At 36.5% G+C, this 19,496-nt stretch overlaps 1 protein-coding gene across 1 annotated transcript; it reads left to right on the top strand.

The window, feature by feature from the left end:
• The first annotated feature begins 1,795 nt into the window (after nucleotides 1-1,795).
• LOC139363114 (large ribosomal subunit protein eL24-like) lies at nucleotides 1,796-2,319 on the top strand. Its single transcript, XM_071096059.1, has one exon. It carries the CDS (start codon nucleotides 1,831-1,833, stop codon nucleotides 2,302-2,304), a length of 474 nt encoding a protein of 157 aa, XP_070952160.1. The 5' UTR covers nucleotides 1,796-1,830; the 3' UTR covers nucleotides 2,305-2,319.
• Nucleotides 2,320-19,496: the final 17,177 nt, after the last annotated feature.

Here is a 19,496-nt window from a genome sequence, read left to right as displayed (position 1 = left end):
TTTTGTATACCTTTGTTGACTTTTTGGCCTAGTTCTATCAACTGCTTAGAGATATTGAAGTCTCCAAATATAATTTTGCATTTGTCCATTTATCTTTTCATTTCTGTAAGTGTGTGTTTCATATGTTTTTCAGCTCTGTTTTTTCGGTGCATACAGCTTAGAATTGCTATGTATTTGTTGGTGGAATGACCTCATTTTAAAATTCTATAATGTCCTCCCTACCTTTGGTAATTTTCTGCAGTTGATATGGTTTGGCTGTGTTCTCACCTAATTCTCAGCTTGAATTGTAATAATCCCCATGTGTCAAGGGTGGGGCAAGGTAGAGATAATTGAATCATGGGGGCAGTTTTCACCATACTTTTCTCATGGTAGTAAATAAGTCTCACAAGACCTGAGGGTTTTATAAATGGAAGTTCCCCTTCAGAATCTCTCTTTTGCCTGCTGCCATGTAAGATGTGACTTGCTCCTCCTCACCTTCCACCATGGTTTTGAGGCCTCCCCAGCCATGTAGAACTGTGAGTCAATTAAGCCTCTTTCCTTTAAAAATTAATCAGTCTTGAGTATGTCTTTATTCGCAGCATGAGAGAAGACTAATACAGTGGTTTAAAGTCTACTTTATCCAATATTAGTACTCTACTTTCTTTTCATTAATGTTTACAGGATAGATCTCTTTGTTTCCTGCCTATATTGTTATATTTTAAGTGAGTTTCCTTTAGACAGCATATAGTTAGGTTATGTTTTTTAATCCACTGAGCTTCTACTCTGTTTTATAATTTGTGTATTTGGACCACTTACATTTAATGTAATTATTGATATGTTAGAGCTGGGGATCCAAGAAATAACACAGTAGTGAGTTCCCAGGGTTTTATTTTTGCTTCATATATACCAGACTTGGAGCTAAAGAAGTCAACAACTGAAAACACTACAGATTTTAAAAAGAAAGGTGGGAGTGAAGAAAAGAAAAAGGAAAAGAAAACAATGAGAGCAAAAAACTGCTCTCTCTCTAGTTAACAAGGAAAGGGCAAGCTCTTATTTTTGCTGGTTTTTTTTTTTTTTTTTTTTTTTTTTCGCTCTGTCGCCCAGGCTGGAGGGCAGTGGCGCGATCTCGGCTCACTGCAAGCTCCGCCTCCCGGGTTCACGCCATTCTCCTGCCTCAGCCTCCCGAGTAGCTGGGACTACATGCGCCCACAACCGCGCCCGGCTAATTTTTTTTTTTTGTATTTTTAGTAGAGACGGGGTTTCACCGTGGTCTCGATCTCCTGACCTTGTGATCCGCCCGCCTCGGCCTCCCAAAGTGCTGGGATTACAGGCGTGAGCCACCGCGCCCGGCTATTTTTGCTGGTTTTGTCCAACATCTGGCAGGTGAAGAAGGGAGATTTCTTTCTTATAACTACCAGGTGGCATTAGAAGTTGGAGTTCCACTAGTGGGAGTAAAGTTTAAGCCCCCACTCAGCCTCTGCTGATAACAAGGGGAAAGGGTTTATTCTTGCTGTGAGGTAGGGGTAAGGTTTCTGACTCCATATAGGACCTTCATTGATCTCTCCCTGGCTAAGAGGAGTAGAAATGCCTCATTATTATCCCCATGTGACTACCAGCCATATCACTACTGCTGGGGGGTGATGAGAATCCTGACTCCCTCATATGTTTTCTCCTACAGCACCTCAATAAGGAGGGGTAAGAATAGCTCACTACTGCTGACTGGGACTGAAAGTCCAGGTTCCCCTTCCCATGGTCCCCACTAACACTGCTGGGGGACAGCTACACTGGTTACTGTCAAATATGATTAAAATTCTGGTTCCCGATCTCTTCTCTTCCCCTGAATCCGTCGCCATGAAGGTGGAGCTGTGCAGTTTTAGCAGGTACAAGATCTACCCCGGACACGGGAGGCGCTACGCCAGGACCGACGGGAAGGTTTTCCAGTTTCTTAATGCAAAATGCGAGTCGGCGTTCCTTTCCAAGAGGAATCCTCGGCAGATAAACTGGACTGTCCTCTACAGAAGGAAGCACAAAAAGGGTCAGTCGGAAGAAATTCAAAAGAAAAGAACCCGCCGAGCAGTCAAATTTCAGAGGGCCATTACTGGTGCATCTCTTGCTGATACAATGGCCAAGAGGAATCAGAAACCTGAAGTTAGAAAGGCTCAACGAGAACAAGCTATCAGGGCTGCTAAGGAAGCAAAAAAGGCTAATCAAGCATCTAAAAAGACTGCAATGGCTGCTGCTAAGGCACCTACAAAGGCAGGACCGAAGCAAAAGATTGTGAAGCCTGTGAAAGTTTCAGCTCCCCGAGTTGGTGGAAAACGCTAAACTGGCAGATTCGATTTTTAAATAAAGATTGGATTATAACTCAAAAAAAAAAAAAAAAATTCTGGTTCCCTACTTGGCCTTTCTCACACCAATATGGTGGTGATGGTGGAGGGGGTGGTAAATTGGAATGCCCCATTATAGCCAGGCAAGGATGAATATCTATGCTTACCAAGCAGCCATTGCTATCATGAGTGGGGATGAGGAAACATTTTTGTTTTTCTGTTTGTTTTCCTTTTTCTTTTTTCTATGATGCTAAGTTGAAGTACAGTGTTTATTTTCTAAAAGTTCTCTATCTTGTTAGGTTGCCTTTTCCTTGTCCTTTGATTAGAGAGTAGTTTTTGTTGTTTTTCTCTTTTCTCTTCTCTCTCTCTCTCTCTTTCTCTTTCTTTCTAAACTTCTCCTGTGGTGTTTTTAAGTTGTTGACTTCTTAACCACCAAGTTCGGTATTTATGAGGCAAAAAGAAAACCCAGGGAACTCACTACTCTGTTATTCCTTTGATCCTCAGTCCCAGGTGGTCTGCCTTCTTCCCTTCACCTTTCATAGTCTTCTTATGTTTGTTTTATGTATAACGTACATGGTTTTTAGTTGTACCTAGAAAAGAAACAAGAAAAATATATCTACTCCATCTTCTTAGAAACAGAAGTCTGAAAGCACTTAAGACTTTTTAGAATCTATAAAGTATAACATTTTAATATATTTTGTTTTAATTTTAGGAAAGAGTAAATGCATATTTTATTAGTATATTAATTCAATGTTACTTAAGATGACAAATCTGTCACAGATTTACCTAATCACTGATGAAATAACCACGGATCTTATTCAGAAATTTCTTGTTTACTTTGATTTGGAAATGACCCAATGAAAAATTAACATCAGGTTCACTATAGAAATTGTCCAAAGGCTACAAAGTCTGCTGATTCAAGAATCTCTAGGGGTATCATGTTTTTTCCATTTCCCCACTTTCTTAAAATTATACTAACATTCCAAACTTGGTCCAATATGATTTCATTTGGGAGGAGTATAACTGTAAAGATAAAAACTCCAGAGCTTTATATCTGGAGTTTTCACGTTGTATTTGCTAACGTGTTTTACATTATCTTTCTTTTTCTTTTTTTTCCCCACATCCTAACTGCATTCGTGTAAAAGTGAAAACTCACTCAGCACTGCTTACATTAAGCCTCCAACTTGATGAGAGAGCAGGTTGCTTAAAAAAATAGAAGCTCGTTTGGGAAATGAGGAGTTAGTTAGCATTTTGCCTGTTGAGTCCTTCCTCCTGTTTAGCACATGGATCATCTTAAATGGGTTTGTGCCTGGGTGAGTGTGTGGACATTGGGCTAAGAGGAGCCCATGAAAAGCAAATTTTCCTCAAGTATGAAGGCTACCTGTGAATGTTTGTTCTTGGAAGGAGGCCTTTCTTTCTGCTAGGAGACCAGTGCTCAACTTTTGGCCTGTGGGAAGGACTGCTTCCAAGGCTACACCCAGCCCTACTGAGATAGTTCACTTCATCAGCAGTGAAACGATGATATACAACTATCTGCCCATTTTTACACCTATTTCCACTCACTTACTATAAAGAAACTACATTTAGTAATAAACTAGCTCGTTCTTAACCAGGGGAAAGAAGATATTTCAATAACTCCTTTACGAAAATAAATAGTAGTTCAAGGTAAGTTCAATCTTAGTAAGTTTTAAATGGGTCAGAGGATAAAATAGTTTGGGTATATATAGTGATTATATACATATAAAATAGTTTGAGGATATATGTACACACACACACACACACACACACACACACACAAATATCCTTCAGTCTGCCATATCACAGATACTCAATATCATCCCATAAGCAACCTAACCATCTAAATATTTTTTAAGGGCACCTTCCTGAAAATAGATAACCACTGTCTGTGTTAATTTTCCTTCTTGCTCAATGCTTCAAATGTTTGTTTAAATTGCAGCCACTTTAGTATGCACAGCAGATTTTTCAAAACAGTGAGCTCTTACAGTTTTTTTTCCTATGTGCTCAGTATGCTTGTGGGAATCATTCATATTTAAATATTCCCCATTGAGAAATCAGCTCCTATGGAGGTAAACTTAAGGACATCATTTTGATTCCTTTACCTTCTGTGTTGCTCTGTGAAGAACTGCAGTAGGAAACAGAACAAAACACAATATTGGTATAGTTTATACAAGTTATTACTTTAAACTCCTTTGACTTCTAACTAGAATGCCTTAGTTTCTAGTCATGTGACATCACCAGATATTACTTTTGAGTGAAGTTCATTTGCAAAAGTATCACAACGGAGGGAAGACAGGAAATGTGGATTTTGCCTTAGATATTTTAGTTCTGTACATATTTCAAAAAAGCTATACATGAAAGATATGCTATTAAAATAAGAATATGTGAGTAAGTAGGGATTGATCACTTTTGAAAAACTATAAAGGAAAAGAGAGGGGAGGAAAAAGACTAATCAAAAACAACTCTTCCCTTTTCCCCAAACTACCTTTCTAAGAAGAAACCATTATGCCAGAGTAATTAGTCAGTGGTGTGAGAATTCAATGACTCTCTCTCTCTTTTTTTTTTTTTTTTTTTTTTTGAGGCAGAGTCTCACTCTGTCGCCCAGGCTGGAATGCAGTGGTGTGATCTTGGCTCACTGCAACCTCCACCTCCCTGGTTCAAGCGATTCTTCTGCTTCAGCCTCCCGAGTAGCTGGGACTACAGTCGCGTGCCCAAGAGTGATGATCTGTGGGTGAGGAACTCAGCATGAGTATAAACATCACCCTCTAGCAGTTTTTACTCAGGTTTTATTTAATGCACTGTTTCAACTTTGTAGCTATCACTTTAGTCAGGCCCTTAGATTCTCTGTTATGTGAGTATTTATATTCCTGGACTGTAACTCAAATAGAGAAACTGATATCTGTTCCTGTCAGTGGATATTTTAGAAAATAAACACATGACCCATCGTAGTGATTATTATTACAGTATATAACTAATTGAATTTTTGTTGATCATTTTTCTTGATACAAATTATAAAATGTTAACATCCACTTAACAAAACATTTCTTCACTCCTGGGAGGGAAAATAGAAATGTGCTCTCCTTGCACAGAAAGATGACAGAGTCCATTGACCACTGGAAGTTCAAATTCACACCTAGTTCCAGTGTCTCGCCAGGAAAAGGCAGGTGGAGATGAAAGGCTTAAATGAAACAAACAAACAAAAAGCCAGCCTGTTATGTGGCACATTGAAGCCAAGTCTCTGGTTTTCTTGCCTTAAAATAATTTCTTACTTTGCAGAATTGAATATCACATTATTACAACAGCTCGTAGATAATGAAATAGCATATTAATGTAATCAAATTATCCGGAACTTTTTTCTTTTTCAAAACTGCTTTCATATGCATAATCTCATTTGTTCCTTACAGTATCATACAATATGGGGAAATGTTATTTTTCTCATTTTTCCAAGGAACTTGATGTCCTCAGAATTGATTGCTACAGATAAGAAAATACAGCCTTAGTCTGGAAACCAGGTCTTCTGATTCCTATAACTTGTCTAGTCTCCTGATCAACAGATTAACTCTCATTAATTCCAAAATAAAATCACTTAAGGTTGAGTTCCTGAAAATAGACCATAAGACAGAAATTATTTTGCAAATGATTTACTGAGGGAGTGATCCCAGGAGAAACATCTAGGGTTGTGAAGAATGCAAGACAGAGTAGAAGACGAAATCAGCCAAAGAAGAGGGCTCAAGAGAAGTCTGGCCTCAGCCTGACCACACAGGAAGCTCCAGAGTATGAATTGCTCCAGAGGTTTTTCCCACTCAGAAGTGAGAGAGCTGTTGTAAGGACTCTGTCCCCTTTAAGTAGTGGTTAGTTCTGAACACCCCTGAGAGCGGAGTGGGGTGCACCTCCCAGGCAGAGACAGATGAGGTGGCTCCCAGAGTCGGGTAAGGACAACACTCGAAGAAGGGTGCAGCTGAGAACAGCAGCTGGGACAGGTGCTCCGTATCACTAAAGGCACCTCAACAGAATCTGCTACTGATAAATAGTTTTAACTTTCTTTTAAGCTGTTTAATTTTTAATCTTATTGTGAATAATTTCAAGTATATACCAAAGTAGAAAGAATAGCACAGAGAACTCTAGTGCACACATGCCTATTATCGGTAAGAATCAACACGTGACCAACTTTGTTCTGTTTGTGAGTGTTGAGTTTTTCGACACAGTACTTGTTATTCTCTGTATGATAGGAACACCAACATACATAGCATCATTTAAATAATTATTTTAATTGAAATATTCTAGCTAAGAAACAGTTTAGAATACTAGAGAGAGGCTTGGATTTATGATATAACGCTATGATCCTTTATAGCTGAAAACACTGTAATTTTTACCAAACGTAATACAGAATAAACAGCTTATATTATCAAATGCTTTCAGCAGTTTTGTACTAGTTCTCTGGTGATTGTTTACCCCAGTTAGACCCCAAAGTGCAACTTTTATAAGAGCGGTCTTCAAACCATCACAGAACAAATGGGTAAGCCAGTTGGAACCCTAGGGCAAAAGAACTTGGTGGATTACTGTTACTCATAAGGTTTTTTAATTTTATTTCAGTCTTGTTCTGTCACCCAGGCTGGAATGCAATGGCACAATCTCTGCTCACTGCAACCTCAGCCTCCTGGGTTCAAGCGATTCTCCTTCCTCAGCCTCCCAAGTAGCTAGGATTACAGGCACCCACCATGACGCCTGGCTAATTTTTGTAGTTTTAATAGAAACAGGGTTTTACCATGTTGGCCAGGCTGGTCTCAAACTTCTGACCTCAGGTGATCTGCGCGCTTCAGCCTCCCAAAGTGCTAGGATTACGGGTGTGAGCTACCATGTCTGGCCACCGTTACTCAGAAGATTAAGTCCACACGTTCAGATATTATGCAAGGGTCTACACAATCCTGCTCCAACATCCTGTTGTATTTCACTTTTCTCAAGTGTCCCATATACATGCTATGTTCTCGCCACACTGAACCGCTGTTTCTAAGTCAGTGTGCCCTTTGGTGTGGCTCTGGGCCTTTCAATTTTCTGTTTCTCTGCCTAAACTTTGAGTCTCCATATTTCTGAACGAAAAAGTTAGTCCTAGTTCAAAATACAACTGAAACATCATGTACCTTCAAAAACATTTTCAGCCTTCATTTTTCCTCTTTCCACTCATTTTTTTTTTTGTTTTCATCCCCTTTGGTTTTCATCCCACAACCCCATCCCCATCTTTTCGTAGGCAGAGTAATTTCTTTGCCTCCAGTTAACGGCCTACATTCCTAGAAATACCCAGGACTGTGTCTTTGTGCCCCATTTACATTTGCGCCAATTGGGGACCTAGAAAATGGTGCCCAATAAATGCTTGTTAAATGAACAAAGGACTAGCTCCCCCTTTGAGTCCCTTGACATTTGTTTATATATATATTTACTATGGCTCATACCACATTTTATTGTGACAATTTGTTTCCATGCCTGCTTTACCTATTGCCTTACTCTGAGTTTCTCAGAAGCAGACTATAAGATAAGGATTCTAGAACAAGTAGCTTGTCTGAGACTTGATATCAGGAAACGTGATTAAGGTAGTGGAGAAACAAGATGAGGAAAGAAAAACCAGCACTGTGGGCAGCTGGAACTTAAATCTGATGGGGAACTCTGGGAATTTGTAGAACACGGACTTTAGTGCTATCCCACCTTCAGGAGATTGATTTAGGGCTGTTTCTGGAAGGTATTAATTTCCAGGCCTTCAACATACTCCACACAGGCAGAGTAGGATTTGGTGGCCAGAAAAAGCCCTCAGATAAATAGATTTAGATGTTGGATATTGGAAGTTAGCATGGTATGCACAAAAAAGGAGATGCCAAGGGGGATATGAGTGTAGGACCAAGAGCACCTATTATACTTAAGGATTGCGTGAGTCACTGGCTTTTGATCTAGATCTAGTCTTCTTTTATTCTATCCTTTTAAGCTGATGAAAATATAGCCCACTAATAAAATGCTATACAATGAATGAATAAATTGATAAATGACTGGTATAGTGAATGGCTCTATAAAGTTACAGACATGCTAAGTCTAACCAGACTTCTGGGTACACTGAGCATACCTCAAGACCACATAACAAGCCTGTTCTGGAATGTGATATACTCTGCAAGACTGACAGATTTTAAGACTCTCAAAGTGAGTCCCTTTCAACATATATGTACCACTGCAGTGCCACCACTGCTGTACATGGTAACTCTACTCTTCAATTGTGGCTTGTCAGTTGAAACTATAAAACAGAATCATGAAAGGTAACCTAACACATTCCAAACTTTTTCCCAAGCCCATTTTCCATTACGTTTCCAACGTGTGGTTATTTCAAGTGAAATGCAATCCATATGGCTCATTTACATTTATATCTCTAAATATTGCTTTATAAAAACACGTTTATGTCTTCAGGAGCATTTTCAAACATATTGAGTATATTTATCTTTGCCTGAAGATAATCTGACCCAGAAAAATGAAGTGATTTCTGTGTTTTGGGCTTGAGTTGGATATACAGTTAACATAGCCCAGATTCCACCATTAATACTGTAAAAAGGAATGAGGAATTTTGGTCATAGTTACCATATCTAGAAAATGACTGTGATTGTGATAACTTGTTGTCAAAAACTTTTGGTTATGAAAAAAGATTCATTGGAACAAATCTTTTTTATATTAAATGAAATATATGTGACCAGATTCTCTGAAATATATGATATAAAATTATCTGTAAGCACAGGCTGCAGTGAAACTATCCATGGACCTTAAAAAAGCATGCAGCAAACATTAGCAAAAATTTGGAATAAAACTTACACTTTTATTCATATCATGTTGAGTTTTATGTATATATATGTGTGGGTGTGTGTATATACATTTATACAGCGTGCATGTGTGAGAGAGAAAGCATATACACACACACAATGGTGAACTTGTGTGCCATTTTCCTTATAAATACAATATTGTTGCTGCAGCCAAAGCTATGTTGATATCATGTACCATGAAGTTGTTATGCTTAGTAACATGGTAGGTCACCTTTTTTATTTTCTTGAAATCTACGCGAATTAAACATTTTATGTTCAAGTTTTATCCAACAGTTTCTTATGAAACTTATCACAAGTAGAGAAGAGTTAAAATACATGTACAGTGAGCACCTGTAAACCCATCATCTAGATGCTACCATGAACAATTTACTTTTCTTACCACATGGCTATGCATCTCTCCATTCTTTCCGTCACTCTTCTCAGTTTGTTTATTTCAACACAAATCACAAACCTCAGTACTTAAATACTTAAGCACAATAGATTTTACTATACATTACCTTTGAACAAGACCACGTTTTAAGTTAAATAATAGTAATAATTTTCATACTATTACATTTTGTAGTCTTTTATAGTTTACAAAATATCTGGAAACAATCTTATGAAACACATAATAAAGATTTTATATTCCCATTTTGAGAAAAAGGAAAATATAATGTAGTTTTGTCCTAGTTTATTGAACTGATAAGTAATAGATTCTATATATAGATCAGGGGTCCCCAATCCCCCGGGGCCACAGACAGGTACCAGTCCACTGCCTGTTATGAACGGGGCCGCCTAGCAGGAGGCGAGCTGGAGGATAGAGATCAGAGTTTCATCTGTATTTACAGCCGCTCTCCATCACTCACATTACGGCCTGAGCCCTTCCTCCTGTCAGATCAGCAATGGTATTAGATTGTCATAGGAGTGGGGACTCTATTGTGAACTGCACATGCAAGGTATCTAGGTCGTGCACTCGTTATGAAAATCTAATGCCTGATGATCCGAGGTGGAACAGTTCCATCCAAACCCCAACCCTGCTCCATGGAAAAATTGTCCTCCATGATACCAGTCCCTGGTGGCAAAATGGTTGGGCACCACTGCTGTAGATCACCAACAGAGGTCTTACGTTTTCCAATTCAATTTACAATCAAGCATACTGTAAGGCTGAGGTATTTACAGGAAAGGTATATGGGCAGTCTTGTTAAATTATACAGTTAATTTTTTAGACAATATTATAAACTTTGCTTCAACCATCAAACAATTTAGAAAACTCAAAAGGAGAAATTCTGTGATCTTTACCCATATTTTCACTCTTTCAGATAGGTTAAGATTCCTTCCTTTTATTGCTTCCTTTCTGTTTTAAGAACTTCTGTTAGCCATTCTTTTAGGGTAGGTGTACTGGTGACAAATTCTTAGTTTTCCTTTCTTTGAGAATTTCTTGATTTCCCCTTCATTTCTGAAGGAAATTTTTGTGGGATATAGGATTCCTTTTCGATAGTACTCTCAGCACTTGAAAATGTGTCATTTCCTTCTGGACTTTATGGTTTCTGATCAGAAATCTGTTATTTAAATTTTTTTTTCCTTCTAGGCAGTTTTTAAGATTTTTGTCCTTATCTTTAGCTTTTAGAAGTTTGATTATGGTGTTTCTTGGCATGACTTCCTTGGGTTTATCCTGTTAGAGTTTGCTAAGTTTCTTGGATTTTCAGGTATATGTCTTTTACAAATTTGGAAATTTTCAGTCATTTTCTTTAAATAGTTTTTCATTCCTATCCCCCTTTTTCTTCCAATCTGGGACTCCAATGACATGCAGGTTAAATCTTTTCTTGTAGTCCTATGAGAGTAGTCCTGTTTACATTTTTCAGTTTATTTTCCTGTTTAATGTTCAAACTGGACAATTTCTATTGTTCTGTAATCAAGTTCACTGAATGTTTCTTCTGTCTCCTCCATTCCACTGTTTAGTCCATTAATTTCCTGTTTTTAAACATTTGATTTTGTTTAGTTCTAAAATTTTTGTTAGGACTTTGATGGGAGTTGAGGCTACCCACTAGGATTTCGGTGATACCAGCATGCTTGCAAGGGAGAGGAGAGGCTGGTTACCGTTCTCCACATGACCTCCATTAATACCTTGGTTAGAGGTAGATCTCTTTACTTCTGGATGGCACTAAGAGTTCTGTGTCCCACTTGGCTTCATATGATAGTAATCTAGTGGGGAGAGGAAGTGATGCCTTGTTACTTCTGGTTGAGTGTAGAAGTGGAAACCTTGAGCTTTCCACTGACACCATCTGTATAGACCTGGGAATTGAAATACCAGCTTCTCACTGCCTTTCTCTGATATCACACTCTGACATCACTTTCATCTGAGAAAGATATGCTTTGTTAAAGTCAGGGCAAGGGTAGAATTCTAGTCGCCCCATTTGGTCTTTGTTAACATGGGTATACAGTCATGTGTGTGTGTGTGTGTGTGTATGGGTGTGTGTATGTGTGTGTGTATCACACATCTTCCATAAGATCTATCCATAGAAACATGATTTTTATAGTATTGTAAATATCATTTTAAAAATAAAATTTTTTGATTAATTCTTTGCTGGCTTGTAGAAACAGAATCAAATTTTACTTGTTGAACTTGCACTCAACACCTTAATGACTTCACTTATTAATTTGTATATTGCTTTTAGATTCTTTTGAACTTTCTAAGTGTTAAAAATGCCACTATAAACAATAACTATTTTATGTCTTCTTCTTCAATATTGATGACTTTTATTTATGTTGTCTTTTCATATTGCACTGGCAAACCACTTCAGCATAGTATCGACATAAGGCATCATTGTCTCTTTTTTTACTTCACAGGGTGCATTCAGTAAGTTACTATTAAGTCTAATATAGGTTGTAGTATTTTTTCTTTATATATATATTCTTTATGAGATGAAGGAGGGTCTTTTATTCTTGGTTATGAGTTTTTATCATGAATAAATATTGCTTCATATTAAATACAGCTTCTGCATTTCTGAACAAGAATCACATTTATTATTTTCTTTCCTCTTGGAAGAAATATATTTGTTTATTGAAAAGCACGGAGGATTTATTTACTGTCATTGCCGATTTTGACTACAGCAGTGTCTTTCTAGCTATAATAAAATAAACCAAATCTTGACAGCTTGCTCATTTGATTTTAGATGTATTTTCCCTAGCTTACTTTTGTTTCTTACTTGTTTATTTATTTCTTTTTATTACACTTTAAGTTCTGGGATACATGTGCAGGTTGGTTATATAGGTATGCACGTGCCGTGGTGGTTTGCTGCACCTAACAACCTGTCATCTACATTAGGTGTTTCTCCTAATGCTATTCCTACTCTAGTCCCCCAGCCCCCAACAGGCCCTGGTATGTGATGTTCCCCTCCCTGTGTCCATATGTTCTCATAATTCAGTTCCCGCTTATGAGTGAGAACATGCGGTGTTTGGTTTTCTGTTCCTGTGTTAGTTGGCTGAGAATGATGGTTTACAGCTTCATCCATGTCCCAGCAAAGGACATGGACTCATTATTTTTTATGGCTGTATAGTATTCCATGGTGTATATATGCCACATTTTCTTTATCCAGTCTATCATCGATGGGCATTCAGGTTGGTTCCCAGTCTTTGCTATTGTGAATATTGCTGCAATAAACATACATGAGCATGTGTTTTTATAGTAGAGTGATTTATAATGCTTTGGATATATACCCAGTAATGGGATTGCTGGGTCAAATGGTATTTCTGGTTCTAGATCCTTGAGGAATCGCCACACTGTCTTCCACAATGGCTGAACTAATTTACATTCCCACCAACAGTGTAAAAGCATTCCTATTTCTCCACATCCTCTCCAGCATCTGTTGTTTCCTGACTTTTTAATGATCATCATTCTACCTGGCGTGAGATGCTATCTCGTTGTGGTTTTGATTTGCATTTCTCTAATGACCAGTGATGATGAACTTTTTTTCATGTTTGTTGGCTGCATATCAGGGCAAATTTCATTGATTTCTAAGTCACCCTTGCATTCATGGACTAATATTCCTTAGTGGTAATGCTTTTTCACATGTGGATATCAAGGTTATATTGACTTCTAAAATGAGTTGGGAAGTGTTTCTTCATTTTCCATAAGGAACATATGAAAACATTTATAAGTGAAGTCATTTAGAGCTAAAGTTTTCTTTTTAGAACACATCTTATAATGGACTTCATTATGTTAGGAGTATAGAACCATTCATATTTTCTATTTTTATTGTCTCAGCTATTTTAAATTTTATTTTTCAGGGACTTTATTCATTTCATCTAAATTTTCATGTTGATTGGTATAAAATTGTTTATAATATTCCATTGTATTTTTTACTCAGTAAAAACATGTGGCTTTAATGACTTACATTATTTTACTAATAGAAAATTAGTATCTAAAACAGCTCAAAAATAAGACAGAGTATAGTAAAGTATGTTTTTTCATGGAAGTTATGTTAGGATAAAAGGTTGGATAGTCTTGAAAAAAGACGCTAGAACCTTTCAATTAATCATTTAAGAAAGGCCATGACCACATTCATGCCTATATGTTGCTGGAAAAATCTATTGAAATAGGTACAAGTTGGCAGCATACTCATAAAAATGTTGTTTAAATTCCATATGTCAATCAAATAAGGGAGTATGTCTAAATGTATGCTGCTCACAGTTGGTTAAAAAAATCCAACTCTAGACAACTAATACGCAAATTGTTTTCTCTATATCAGGTTCGAAAATAATTTTGGGCCATTTTTGTTTTGTTTTGTTTTGTTTTACTAAACTGAGTGATTTTTAAAGACCCAAGTAAGCATACCAGTAGCTGTTGCTTGGATCATCATAATTCATTTTTTCCTTCTGGAGAAAAGTCTGAATGGGTAGCAGAGTACTCAACAATGAAGTTAAATCCCAGATTATTAAAATAGATCATGAGTCCATATACAGAGTCCAATGGTAACATGGAACCTGAAAAATAGACACAAATATTGCTCTCATATTTAGAAACATGTACCTCTTTAAACAAAAATGCAGAGTTTTTAGAACAATATCTAGAACTTTAAAAATCATTGCTCATTTTCATTTTTCTTGGTCTTTAGATAGAAGATATATAAGGGCTACCATAAAGCATTTAGTAGAGTTAACATAAGCATGATTCTTTATCATGTCACCTGAGAAGAAATGATTGTGGCATATAATATGCTTATATAATCTCCAGGGCAATATTACATAACAATTTTATAAAAACTCTTTATTCTTAAAATATAATATTCTGCTTCTTTAACATTGAGATGGTGATATAAAATGTAAGAAAAATAATAGTCTTACATATCATAGTTTCAAAGCAAGTTTGGGATGATAAATATTCCTTTTAAGGTTAAGAATCACCAAAAAATCAATTGTTGGTGCAAATATAAAATATTATGACTACTTTGGAAATCTGTCTGGCAATTTCTATCCTATCACCCAATTATTTCACTCCTAAGTATATACAGAAGTGAAATGAACACATAGTACACACACACACACACACACACACACACACACACAAAATGTGTACACAAAAGTTTATAGAAGCTTTATTCAAAAATAATTCCAAGCAGGATATAACTCAAATTTCCGTCAACAGGAAAATGGATAAACAAATTGTGGCATATTCATTCAGTGGAATATCACACAGTTATAAAGAAAGAACACAGTACTGATACACAAAATAACACATATATATATTTTTTAAATTATGCTGCATGATGGAGCTTGCAACAAAAGAATACATTACTGTATGATTCTATTTATACAAAGTTTAGGCACAGGCAAAAATTAGTCAATGGTGAAAGAAATCCAAGGAGTGATAGTCAAGGGATTAACTTGAAAGAGGCATGAATTAATCACTCTGGCAATGAAAATGTCTGTCTTGATCTGGGTGATGGTAATAACCAGCCGTGTCCTGGTAAATGTTTTAACAACTGCTCTCTGGGGGACAAAAAAAAATGTCTTGCTTTCCAGCATTTGCAGATTTCTGTGTTGTAAATTCTGTTAGTGTGGTTGATCTCAAATGACCAACTTGACATCACTGAAGCAAAGCCAGGAAGGAATGTGCGCAATCAGCACTTATGAGCCGTTATGAGTCAGCTTTAGTGCATTACTGGTTGCAAGGGTGCGTACATTTGCCAACATTCAAGTTGCACATCTAAGATTTGTACACTTTACTGTATTGGGTTTTCATTTCAAAATTTATTTTTATAAGTCAAAATTTATTTTATAAATCAAAAAACTTATAAAAAGGAGCAAAACATGAGAAGTTCCTCTGACCCTTTTAGTAACCTGAAATCTTGCATTGAAAGATTCATTCACTAATATCACCTTTATTGTTTCACTAAGATATATTTATGAGGTGTCTAAGTTTACTACATTATATAAAGTGGGCTACAGAGATGAATATTCCTTATCTTAGTGAACTTAAGGTACAATTAGAGAAATATAAAAATACATTCAATAGTTGCAACACATTGTAGTAAATGTAAAAATGTATACACATACCAAGTATCAAGTGCTATAAGGTACATCTAGTAAAAGAATAATAGAAAAGAGAACTCTTCAAAGTACTTTTCCCCAACTTCTTGCTTTGATTGAAACCTTATTCAAAGTTTATCTGTGTGCAAGTGTTCTGACATTTCCCTAGCCCTGTGATGCTGTTATGTGACCAATATTCTTATACCTCCATGAACCTGTGATTTTTCTTTATCATTCTTTACTTCTTCTTTTTTCCATTCTGTCAACCAGACTGGAGTGCAGTGGTGCGATCACAGCTTACTGAAGCCTCCACCTCTAGGGCTCAAGTGATCCTCTGACCTCAGCCTCTGGAGTAGCTGGGATTATACACAGGTGCCATCACCCCAGGCTAATTTTTCTTTCTTTAATTTTTTTTTTAGAGATGGAGTCTCACCCTCTTGCTTAGGCTGGAATTCTTGGACTCAAGCATTCATCCTACCTCAGCATCTCAAAGTGCTGGGATTACAGGCATGAGCCACCATTCCTGGCCCATCATTCTATACTTCTAATAAGTACCTGCCTTTAGGTCACATACGACATTCACTGGTGACTTCCCCCCGCTTACAATGGTCTTCTAAACCCCAAATGCTACCACCCTAGGAAGTGATTTCAGCATCCATAAACATGGCAGTCCAAGTCAGGATCACTTCATCCTTATGCCATTCACTTCTGTTCTACCTCAACTGTTGTCTTTTAGGTGTATATTGCAGCATTGTTTGCTAGAATTTCCATAACTTCAAACTCGGTCAACTTTCTATCTCAAACTTCTATTTTTCCAACTTTCTCTACAACTTACTGCTCATACCAATGAAAAGTTATCGTAGGTTTCAAAACATGTTTCCAGTCCCTTGTCCTTGCCCTCACACCTTCCCTGGAGTTAGTAATTCTATTTCAGACTTTCCTCCCACGGTTGATCATTTTCTAATCATCTGCTACTGGTTTTAATAAATATTAATTGAATGAATAAATGAGTGTCTTCAATGTGGATGCCAGAAATAAGCACAGAGTAACGCTGCTAACACAGTGGTTTCAGGTAAAAGCCATGACCAGTTTAATTAATTGTGAGTTGGTATTAAATTGTATTTAGCACATCATGCTAAGGTGGGTAAATACATCTTTGTAGGAAAATTATAACATGGCTATATGCTGCTTATCTGGATGGTGACAATTTATTCAACCTTAAGTAATAGTCTTTAAAACTGGTGGTCTTTTTGTATTCTAAAAATTTATAAGTTACAGTTAAAAATCTTTTCCAAAAATTTGCAAGCTAAACTTATTTTCATTTCTCAGTATCGCATGTTATCTTTATTGAAGTTGCCCATGCCTGATCATGCTTCACAAATTCTCTGTTAACTATTCCAGAAAGGTGATCATTTAAATATTGCTGAATGACAGCAGTGCTACATGCTGGGTAGGTACTTCGCCAACAATTTTATACTCACTCTTTGTTTTTCTGAGGACCCAGTGCTATAACATCGGATGTCATTAATTTTAATTTATAACATATTAACCTGCTTATCTTGCCCCTAAAGTGACACAGCTTCAAAGTGCATTTCTGAGGCTATTCTTAAGAATTTGAATATAATTGTTACAGTTATCTCACATTCTATAAGAGTTTCAGTATCACCTATTTTCAAACTAAGTTACTATATTGTTTAAAAGATATAGATTATCCTCCAGCTCCTGACTTCCATGAAAAGACATCTATAGATATATAAAATGTGTTTGTTTATAAGGAAAAATTTACATTTTAACCTAAGAAATATTAAAAAATAAAATCTATCTTATTTTGAATATTTTCAGCTTTTTAGACCATCAAGTTATAATTATTCTATAAAAATCTGAGAAAGGTTTTGCTAGTAAAAGTATATTGGGGTATAACAACAGGAAATAAAACGATTCTACCTCACCTGCTGATAAAACTTTACTTGGTGTATATTATTAATAGGAATAGGTCTTTTTCACTGTAAAGTGATATAATTGGCATACCCTGAGAGATTTGATCAGAAATACTCAATCAAACCCACATTGTGCTTTCACAAGAGGGTGTTCTAGAGGATCCATCACAGACATTTTAAGAAATTCACAATATTTTTGTTTTATGTTTTATGTAATTGGTAATTTACATAAGTGATTATATTGTATCTTTTATTAATACATTGACCAATAAAATAATTAGAGGCTACCTTTAGCCCATGTTACCTGGCTGTATTGAAGAATACATTGTCAGTCATTTCAATTTTCCTCCTGTCTTTCCTTTCTTCCTTCCTTCCTTCCTTCCTTCCTTCCTTCCTTCCTTCCTTCCTTCCTTCCTCCCTCCCTCCCTCCCTCCCTTCCTTCCTTCACTCCCCTTCTCCTCCCCATCCTCCTCCTTCTCCTCCTCCTCCTCCTCCTTCTTCTTCTTCTTCTCTCTTCCTTCCCTTTCCCTCCCACCCTCCCTCCCTTCCTTCCTTCCTTCTTTCCTTCCTTCCTTCTTTCCTTCCTTTCTTTCTTCCTTCCTTCCTTCTTCTGTCTTCCCTTCATTCCTTCCTTCCTTATTATCTCTCTCTTCCCTTCCTTCCTTCTTTCCTTTCTTCCTTATTCTCTCTCTCTTCCCTTCCTTCCTTCTTTCCTTCCTTCTTTCCTTCCTCCTTCTCTCTCTTTCCTTTCTTCCTTCCTTCTTTTCTTTTCTTTTTTCTTTTCTCTTCTCTTCTCCTTCCTTCCTTCTTTTCTTTTCTTATTTTCTCTTCTCCTCCCTCCTCCTCCTCCTCCTCCTTCTTCTTCTCCTTCTTCTTCTTCTCTCTCCTTTGCCTTCCCCTTCCTTCCTTCTTTCCTTCCTTCCCTCCCTCCCTCCTTCCTTCCTTCCCTCCCTTCTTCCTTCCTTCCTTTTTATTTCCTTCCTTCCTTTCTTTCTTTCTTTCTTTCTTTCTTTCTTTCTTTCTTTCTTTCTTTCTTTCTTTCTTTCTTTCTTTCTTTCTTTCTTTCTTTCTTCTTTCTCTTTCTTATTTCTTTTTCTCTTTCTGAATAAACATAACATGTATTTAAATACATATATAAACAAAAAAGATACAGAATCAACTATCTAAGAACATTCATGTTAATGGGATTTTCAAGTACAAATTTAAACTGAGATTCATTTTTTGTATTAAAATGAGAACACTCAGTAATATTTTAAGATTAGTTAAGAAATTTCTGTCTGTTCAAATTCTGGTATAAGAAACAATCAAATGTCTTTTCTGTATTGAGTCAGCATCTTACCGATTTTGAAGCAACACAGAGTTTATTTTGTATTCAATGTATTTTATATTTGAAAATGAACCCCAACCTATGTTTATATGCATGTGGTAGGAAAGGATAATATTTAAAATTGGATTAATTCATAATTTTTAACAACTGATCTAATGGTTTTGGTACCAGGAAATGATTCTGCTGCTAGCAAACAGCCTAGTGAGTTGTTAGCACAATGAAGTGTGTTCACACTTAATAATGCCAAGGCATATTGATATGAATATCTTCAGCAAAATATTAAAATAGTTCATTTGGTTAATGAACAAGAAATTTATTTGTGTACACTCTCAAACTCATTAACCTGCATATCATGCCCTTAAAGTGACACAAGCATTAAAAGTGCATTTCTGAGGTTATTCTTAAGAATTCAAATGTAATTATTACAGCTATCTCACATTCTATGAGTTTCAACATCAATTATTTTCAAACTAAGTTACTATATTGTTTGAAAGATATAGATTATCCTCTACCCCCTGACTTACATAAAAAGACATCTATACATATATTAAATGTG

This window comes from Macaca nemestrina, chromosome 5, assembly GCF_043159975.1.
Source record: "Macaca nemestrina isolate mMacNem1 chromosome 5, mMacNem.hap1, whole genome shotgun sequence".
Taxonomy (NCBI): domain Eukaryota; kingdom Metazoa; phylum Chordata; class Mammalia; order Primates; family Cercopithecidae; genus Macaca; species Macaca nemestrina.
This window is presented reverse-complemented; position numbering and strand designations above follow the sequence as displayed.